The following is a 9,639-nucleotide window of genomic DNA, read 5'->3' on the forward strand; positions in this document are numbered from 1 at the left end:
TTGCATTGGCATTACCTTCAGTGTTTATGTATCTTGTGCGCCTGGGCTCTGTATTTGTTCCACTTTATTGTTCAAACTTTTGTTTGTTGAGTCGGAAATAGTCAACAGTGGAATTGGCACTTTACGGGACCCTTCAAAAATTACACACTATCAAAATTCCAAATTTTAGATCACGTATGGAAAAAAAATCAAAAATTATGAAGCTCACACTTTTGTCAGACCCCCTCCCCCTGAAGAGCGTGCGTAATTTATGATTTGTAGTAGCAACACTGTTAGCAATACGTCAAAAATATATGGAAAAGCTAGAGACAGTGGAAGCGAATTGACAACTCGTGACCACTGTGCTGTTTTATGGAAAACTGACGCCATGTTCAGAGTATCAGAAGCACCAATTGCAAGCAAAGAAAACATTTTTAACGAAATCAAAACTACAATTTTATTGTTGCGTCGTACTCGATTCGACAATTCAAATGAACGTTTTGATTTAATGTTTCGTTACAATTTTCAGGTCGATGAGATTTATGTCACCGCTTTTCTTAACGCCAGTGATTTCGTAAAGTTCAAGCGGCGAAAACAACACCTCGTGCTCGTTTTTAATCATTGCACTGTGCGCATCCATTCTGACGTACTTTGACTTGCTACCACCACTGATCACAAACACCACATTCGAGCCGAATGCCTGTGCTATGTCTTCTTTTGCTGAAGTTGATAGAAAATGCTGAAAAATGACATGCTGCCCCTTTTTGGCATTTGCCAATTCGCCTTGGCAACCACGATACACTTTAGCACTGCTCGTCAATGTTTCCGGTTCACCCTTAACATGTTGCACGGCCAGATTGAGTAGACTGAACAAAGTCTTGTACGGATATGCGTTGAAATCGTGTTCGTGTTTAAGATTTCTCGTTGCTAGATTAAATTCTTGGTATAGTTTCGGACTTGCCAAGGTGTATGCAATCAGGGCTATGTGGTATTCCTCTGGATTTCCATCCGCCTTCAGTTTCCCAGCTTTAAGCTTTTGCTGATATAAATGAGTTGCTGTCTCCCAAGCTTTTTTGTAGCTCGTATGCTTTGCAAACTCGTTGTGTTGCAGTCCCCGTATTTCGGTGATATCTTTCGTTATCTGTTGGTCCAATTCAGCCAGCACATTCTTTTTCAATGGTGTGCCACCTAAGTTGATTATAGGGAGCCCAGCGTCATTGAACCTGAGAAATCACTTTTTTTTTAATATTTGTTGTAACATTCAAACAAGTGATGTATAGAAGCGGTCGGTGTAAAATTTCTGTTCAACACCTCGACGATTTTGAAACTTTATGATATTAAGTCGATTGCAGCAATCTGTCTTGATTTGATTAGAGACCTCACCAAAATGCCAAATACAAGTCTGGACCACTGGCTTAACGTGACTTACAGATCACGCCTCGAAGTATGCAAATTCTATCAGAGGAAAGTCAGGCGCCTAATGGATATCTCGACTAAATGTAGTCTTCATAAGAGTCATTCAGTGAGTACGTCGTTGCAGCCCCAAACACACTGCAACCACCGAAATTATGAAGTTTGAATGAATTTTAGGATGTTACCAATATAACCGTCTGAAAAAATTCCATGTGGAGTTGTCTGACACGGGAATCGAACATGCACCATTCTACTTTTCGATTCGATTTTTCGATGAGAGCTGATCCGACCCAGTTGGGCTGGGTTTCATATACTCAATATATGGGTTCACCTGCTAAGGACACATCTCGTTTATAATTGAAAAGGCAATGGTTGCCCGACTACTCATACATATTCGAAGACTGGTACACTGACATGATAATATGCATGAATTACGAAGAAAAGTCGCAAAACGAACCATTTTTGACGTGTCGAAACGCGATGTATAACTTTTGAACTTTTTCCCCTTATTCACCGCTTCTATCCCACCCTCAGGCCGAAAACATACGAGCAATTTTGCGTTGCTGGTATCGAAAATTATGTTTCGTTTTCCATTAATCAGATGTTCACCATGGAACTATGGAAAACGCAGCACAATTGTCCATTCCAACGCAAAAAGGCTCGTGTGTTTTCGTCCTAAACCACTGAAGGTAATGCAAGTCCAATGACTTGGACGTGGCGCTGCACTCGAATTCCGTGTGTTTCTGCAGATTTGCGTAACTCTTTCAGTGGTTTACATACTTGGACAATATCTATGTGTTTAAGCAATTACCTGCTACTATCTGTTGCTGGCTTCGATGTACCACCGCCAAATAAGATAATGGGATCACCATCATTGAACCTGTGAAAAATGGTGCAATTAGAATCGATATTCACGGTAATTCACGATTAATAACGGTATAGATGGCAACATTAACTGTTCGAACACTGTTCAATTAACCACCATACACTATTCAAATAGCCTTATTGTTACACATAAATTATACGAGACCAACACAGAAACAAACGTCGGTGGAATGATCGATATTCCGACAGTGTTTGAGAGTTGTATCGTTTTATTTGTGTGTAATGTTTCTATGTTAAGGGATTTACTTGCTGCTCTCCACCGAATCCAATTCCGACATGTCAAGTTAGTTTAGTGATCAATTCAACACAGTAAATATGTGAATGAAATCTCTGATTTTATACTTTTCTTTAAATGCGCACTTGAACTGTGTTATGTAAAGCCATTAAAGAAAAAAACATAGCTAACGCCGACCCGTACGAAACATCTATTCGTATCAAAAGCCTTTAATGTGAAACTCTTCATTTCTCTTACTTCATTTTCTTCTCTACTAAGAAGCTATTCGCCCTTTAAAATCACTTACATTATCTTTCTTTGCCTTGTTATCATCAACAAATAAATTGCCGGAGGCAATATAGACAGCCCCGTACGAAGTTAACTTTCATAAATTTCTTTTTAAATAGCTATATACCGCTATATTTACCTATATTTCACTATAAATAAACATTTCACAGATGAATATGCTATTATATAGCTCTACATGCCTTTATATTGCTTAATCTAGCTGTATATAGATATATATATAGATGTCCATATATGGAATGCCGAAAACGACCAAAACAGATAATCAGTTACTCCTCTTTAACAGAAACTCTCTAAGTACCATTTTTACCCAGATATTCCAATTTTACTAAAATCCAATATGGCCGCCGGCAGCCATTTTGTTAGTACTGACGCTTTACATTCGTTAATACCTTTCAAACAAAAAAAAATCATGAAATTCGGTCAAAATTTACTCGAGATATTGACAAAATACTCCCCGTTCACTGTACGGCCGAGTAGCTCACTCCAAGAGACCTAGCTCACGCTCCGGTAAACCGAATTTCATAAACTTTTTTTTCCCTGATTGGTACGGTCAATACCTATCTACTAAAGCAAAAGTAGTCGAAATCGGTTCACATGTGGCCGACCTACAAGCAATAATTGCTTGCCGCCCTGTGCCTGGTTCACATCAAGGGCTCTAATTCACGTGTTGGTTATCCAATTTTCAAAAACTTCTTTTTTGCAGATTCGTATTGTAAATACCTTCCATTTTCTGTATCGCTAACATGTGTAGAGTTCAAATGTCCGGAGATACATGCGAAAAACCCTAGAGCACTTATTGGGCCCCAGCTCGGGAGGGGTCGACCCGAAATCACCCATCTTCGAACTTAGCCTGTCTTTTGACATTATTAAACGGAAAAAAAAAAGAATTTTCAAAATCGGATGCGTTTTACTCAAGTTATCGTGCCAGGCAGACAGACGGACGGACAGACGGACATTTTTTTTCTCGCTGATTTGGCATCTCTGGACAACCACAATAGGTTTCCCCTTACTCGGGGAGTCCAATTCGACGTGTTACAAACGTATGCGTAAACCTGTAAGACCCCAGGCTCAGTGGTGACATACTGGGCTTCCACCAAAAGGACCCGGGCTCGATTATGAAGCAAAATTCACTCAAGCTTCATAGTACTGCAACACACCGAATCACTCGCATGGCGTAACCCAAACACGATGAATTTGTGTCTACACTTAGGCGAAGCAGAGAAATGATCAGTTAGTGCGCCTGTAGCGAGATGGATTGAACATGTGAATAACAGCTGTCACCTATGGGAGAAAATTTGGTACAAAATTGGTTCCATTTTCTCTTGTGCTAGCTGTCATTCACATGCTAATTCTATCTCACAACTGATCATTTCTCAAAAGCGATGTCTCAAAACGAAAAAACCAAACTCAATGTGAGCTTCACACTGTCAGTAAATATTTTGAGTATTGTCCATTACGAGGGCGATGGTTTAACTTCCTTTCGCTCTTCTCACAGCAAAAATTTGTCTTACTGTTTCGATCCGTGAGTGGCACTAAATTGGATTTTTCGAACGAAAATGCAATTTCAAAAATAGCACATCTCATTTGGCTATGAGAAAGTGGCAAAGAGATAGCAAACCTATAGGAAGAGGAAGTCAGTCATTTGAACATCTCTAGCGAATCATAAACGAAACTGAAACTTTCGTATATCGTTTCATCACTAAATCTGCTATCACATGTGGGTCTTTGGTGCATCTTACACTTCCGAGACATTCGCTGAAATCAATACTCCATTTAAGGAAGCACCTCTACCTGGAACTCCCGACGCCGCTCCCGACTAAGAGTGTGTGCTGTTTAGGTAAATTTATAACACCCAACACGTTGTATGGACCTTCTCTAATTTCAAATAATCTGATAAATAAAGGGTCAAACAGCTTCACACACAAAATTTCTTTCATTTCTTATCAAAATTTAAGCGAAAAAAACAATTTTCTTAACAACAAATATTAGTCTGGCGCATTGTGTCATAGACGGTGGATCCGATACGAAGTGCTGTTGGGATTTTTATCCCCTCATGGAATTCGAAGCATACGGCATTTGTCACACGCCTCAGGTTATAGATGACAAATCGTCATTCCATTCCATCCCTTTCAATTTAGTTACTTTTCTTTAGTTTTCATGTTAAATAAAACATTTTTTAAATTATTATTTTTCAAGAAAAAAAATCCCGCAAAACGCCCGAAACACTGTTGGTGACCTCCCGAAGTCCACCCAAAAAATAGCCGCCCGTAGAAGTATTATGCCCGCGGAGGACTCAAGTCAAAAGTCCTCTACTACAAAATTTTTCAATTTTTTTTACAGACCCAGATATACAGCAAAGGTTCTTAACCATTCCTCTGGTTTCGTGAGTAGTCGGAAGAAATATTTTGTTTACTTTGAAAAATTGTTCTACCATAAAACTTGTGCATACCTCAGAATACTCAACATCAAGATCTAGAAACTATCGAAAAATATAATGGTGTTTTCGAGCATATGTTAGGTTGTTAGGACATATGTTAGGGATTCGTGTTAATTTTAGTACTAAATTTTTGTGTCTATTAGTTACAAACGTCTACCACAACTCATAGTACTTCGACCGGTTCTAAAACTTCAAAAAAGGTATACCAATAGAAAACATGTTTTCTGGCGCAAAGTGCCGGACTATACTCTCAATTTAATTTAAATATTTTAACTTTCGTTAGAACAGTGTATTTAACCTCAATTAACTGAACTATAGACTATTATTAGCTTATAATAACAACACTGAATGTGAGAGATAATTTTTTATAATTTCGTTTTTTTGGTCAATACTAGATTAATCCATCCATTACCAAGTCCATTACGAATGAGATTTAGAATTACTTTTACATAATAATTTGGGTATTAAAAATCAGTCAAAAAAAACCTAAAAGGAAAAAGGTGACGCTAGTCCTTTAAATTAAGCTTCGAAAATATTTGATATTAGTTTTAGTGACGCATTCTGTGCGTGAATGCAATCAATTTTAAGGCCCGTAATTGGGAAATGACAGGACAGTTTCCCGAAAATGTATGGAAAATTTTATCACAAAAATTCACCGAAAAAATTTAAAGAAACTCACCTCTTATGCTTTCCATTGTATTCGGGCATAGTCTCTTTAGGTCGTCCAGGCATATTTGAACACTAAAACACTTTTTACTCGATGCAAAAACAAAGTTTTTTTTTTGTTTTGTCGCGATAAAACACAGAAAATATTTCGACACAACTGTGACACTCCGCTATTATAAGTACTAGAATGAATGTTTGCTGTGTTCACTTCGGCGGTAAAATATTTTCATTCAAAAAAGTGTCGGACATTTAAAAACAATCATCAAACGGTTGACAAAGGGTAGCGTATACATTTAATAATGCTCATCGACCATTTTTTAAAGCTTTACGAGAGCTCAGCGGACATTCTTTCAACGATGGGAGAGCATTTATTAAAAATTTAGCCGCTCGTAAGACTGCGCTGAGCGTAAATAAATGTTCGTTCCTTTTTAGTAAGCTAAGAAGACTTCGCGTAGTCTAATTATGCCACCTCTTTGAATAAAAATATCGGCTGAGTTCTAATAATTCTCCGCTGAGCTCTAATAATTCTTCGCTGAGCTTTAACAAACCTCCGCTGAGCTCTAATAATTCTCCGCTAGACTTCAGGAAGTGTCCGCTAGGCCTAAGCAAGTTGCAGGAAGGCTTAATGGAGCGAATCGAACACTCAGCGGAGATCTGCCAAAGCTAAGTGGAGTCTTATTAAATCATAGCAACAATTATTAGGTATCCGCTGATGCTTATTGAGTGTTCGCTTAGCTTCATTGCCTTACTACAACGTGCTAAGGTCTGACGGACTCTTACTGAAGCCTAGCGGAGAATTATTAGAACTCATTAGAGGCTTGTCAAAGCTCAGCGGAGGTTTGTTAAAGCTCAGCGGAGAATTATTCGACCTCAGCCGATTTTTTTGTTCGAAGAGGTGGCATAATTAGACTCAGCGAAGTCTTGTTAGCTTACTAAGGAAGTGGGAGAGGTTACAATTTTAATAAATGTCTACCATCGTTGAAGTGTCGGACACTTTTTTGAATGAAAATATTTTACCGCCGAAGTGAACACAGCAAACATTCATTCTAGTCCTTATAATAGCGGAGTGTCACAGTTGTGTCGAAATATTTTCTGTGTTTTATTGCGACAAAACAAAAAACAAAATTTTGTTTTTGCATCGAGTAAAAAGTGTTTTAGTGTTTAAATATGCCTTGGGGACATAAAGAGACGGTGCACGAATACAATGGAAAGCATCATGGGTGAGTTTCTTTGAATCTTTTCGGTGAATTTTTGTGATAAAATTTTCCATACATTTTCGGGAAACTGTCCTGTCATTTCCCAATGACGGGCCTTAACTAAGACAATTTTAACAAGATAATATGTCGACAAAAATTTTATCAAATAAGTTTTACAACGATTTGGTTAGCTCGTCTCAGGCTCATTTTAAAGTATGCTCACCTGCGGAACAACGCAAGGTATAATGGTACCATTGAGTTGGACCTTGATTCCTCGTTGAATGTACAAAAAAAATTCCCATTTAAACAGCTATATTTACCTATATTTCACTGTAAATAAACATTTTTTAGATAAATAATAATAGGGTGTAGCGTTTTGCAACCTTTTTTTAATTTTTTAAGGCCTGCGGGTAGGTTCGATGCAGAATGGTCCACTGAACACGAAAATACGAAAAAAAATATTTAAGTTCGAAGCTCCCATGCGCACCTCTGAAAACCGACTTTTTTGGTCCCAAAACCATAGTGCGATTAGTTCTTCCATCTGTGCGGAAAAATATATCGAACCGCAGGCCTTAAAAAAAGGTTGCAAAACGCTACACCCTATTAAATATGCTACTAGGTCCCACCTTTTGGGCCTTGACTGATAATTTTCCCAAAATAATGTGGTTTTTTGCTGGTTGGTAAGGATCGGAACAGGTCAGGTCGCAAAAACACAGGTGGAAGCTACTGAATGATCTGATCTTTGAAATTTTTTGATACCGGGCTTCCTTCTTATTTCCAGTTCTAGAACTCTGGGAAACAGCCTGGTATCAAGTTCAAAACTGATGGAAACAATGTACATTCGGTATAGCTTCGTAAGTCCCTAGAGAGAAATTTGGTACCGGGCTTCCTTCTTATTCCCAGTTTTAGAACTCTGGGACACTGCCTGGTATCAAGTTCAAAACTGATAGAAACAATGTACATTCGGTATAGCTTCGTATGTCCCTAGACAGAAATTTGATACCGGGCTTCCTTCTTATTCCCAGTTTTAGAACTCTGGGAAACAGCCTGGTATCAAGTTCAAAACTGATAGAAACAATGTACATTCGGTATAGCTTCGTATGTCCCTAGACAGAAATTTGGTACCGGGCTTCCTTCTTATTCCCAGTTTTAGAACTCTGGGAAACAGCCTGGTATCAAGTTCAAAACTGATGGAAACAATGTACATACGGTATAGCTTCGTATGTCCCTAGACAGAAATTTGATACCGGGCTTCCTTCTTATTCCCAGTTTTAGAACTCTGGGACACAGCCTGGTATCAAGTTCAAAACTGATAGAAACAATGTACATTCGGTATAGCTTTGTAGGTTCCTAGACTGAAATTCGGTACTTGGCTCCCTTTCTATTCTCAGTTCTAGAACTCAGAGACGCAGCCTAGTAACAAGTGTAACAAGTAAGACGGGATGGCTCAGTACTAGCCTTCCACCAAAATGATCCGGGCTTAATTCCCGTGACAGACACATTCCGCATGGAATTTTTCTAGCGATTATATCGTATTGGTAACGTCCTAAGTTCACTCAAGCTTTACAGTCGAAGAAATTTAGTTTTCGGGTTTTCCAAAGGTATTAATCTTATTTAACCCACACTTTATCCCACAACAATGGAATCCACAAATTTAAATTTAGTTAACACAACGGTCACAATGACGGCGCTGCAGTTACGATTTCAGAATGTGATATAGGGTGGCTAATTAAATTTTGGTTTTAGCTACATTTTCTCTTGCTTTTTAATTATTACATCAGGCTTCTAAATTAAGAGTACCTTTATGCAATATAAACCGTTTGAGTTTGAAAAAAGATGTTTTGTATCAGTGAACGATATAGGAAAGCGTTCAGTACGTCTCAACAAACAAAAGAACGTAAAACATATTTGTATATTTAGCCACCCTACGTCCGTCATCGCTTCTATTGTCTTCAAAAACATATTGTGTGCTTGTCATGATATGTATCAGAAGTTTGTTTATTTATGTGTCTCATCTAAAATGCTGGCCAGCAAAATTTTGATCATTAATTTCAACGGCAAAATTGATCTAAATGTTAAAATAATTGTGAATAATAGTGAAGTTAATGTGGTTTTGTTTTCTCTTCATAAAGTAATTTGCATCAGTTCGACGTAAAGTGCGGAGCACCATTAGAAAAAAAAACTCGTCGCTGAAGAATGATCAAAAAGTTGCTGGACGCATAGCTACAACTAATGCTTTGCAGGATATAGAATAAAAATTAGAGAAACACCAAGAGCCGTCCATTTGAAATCTTCACAATCATCATTTCAACTAAAGGCTTTTTTTAAACGAAACGCAGATTCGGAACATTCTTTTTCGCCAAATTACAATTTGGCATAGGAAATAAATTCAACTCTTTGTATAAGTGAAGCTCATGATTGAGCTCAATCATGAAAACAGAATCTGGTCAGGAATAAGATAAGAATATGAATATGACGAACTTCAAAGTTCCTGATTTATAATCCTGAGATGCCTGCTCATGCAGTTATGCTTGATGTTA

General features: G+C 38.0%; 1 protein-coding gene across 1 annotated transcript; it reads right to left on the bottom strand.

The window, feature by feature from the left end:
• Positions 1 to 446: 446 nt before the first annotated feature.
• LOC119082454 (ecto-ADP-ribosyltransferase 5-like) lies at positions 447 to 2,652 on the bottom strand. The gene is made up of 3 exons (XM_037191976.1): positions 2,524 to 2,652; positions 2,204 to 2,272; positions 447 to 1,202 (listed from the first exon to the last, which is right to left on the bottom strand). The coding sequence occupies exons 1-3, from the start codon at positions 2,553 to 2,555 to the stop codon at positions 485 to 487; spliced, it is 819 nt and encodes a 272-aa protein (XP_037047871.1). The 5' UTR covers positions 2,556 to 2,652; the 3' UTR covers positions 447 to 484.
• Positions 2,653 to 9,639: the final 6,987 nt, after the last annotated feature.

The sequence above is a fragment of the Bradysia coprophila genome, unplaced genomic scaffold (assembly GCF_014529535.1).
Source record: "Bradysia coprophila strain Holo2 unplaced genomic scaffold, BU_Bcop_v1 contig_439, whole genome shotgun sequence".
In the NCBI taxonomy this organism is placed as follows: domain Eukaryota; kingdom Metazoa; phylum Arthropoda; class Insecta; order Diptera; family Sciaridae; genus Bradysia; species Bradysia coprophila.

What these genes read in the sequence shown, in the direction of transcription:
- LOC119082454 (XM_037191976.1), bottom strand. Translation starts at nt 2,555, where the DNA reads ATGTCGGAATTGGATTCGGTGGAGAGCAGCAA. An exon ending in GATTCGGTGGAGAGCAGCAA is followed by an intron (nt 2,273 to 2,523) that starts GTAAATCCCTTA and finishes CATTTTTCACAG; the next exon opens with GTTCAATGATGGTGATCCCA. An exon ending in CCAGCAACAGATAGTAGCAG is followed by an intron (nt 1,203 to 2,203) that starts GTAATTGCTTAA and finishes GTGATTTCTCAG; the next exon opens with GTTCAATGACGCTGGGCTCC.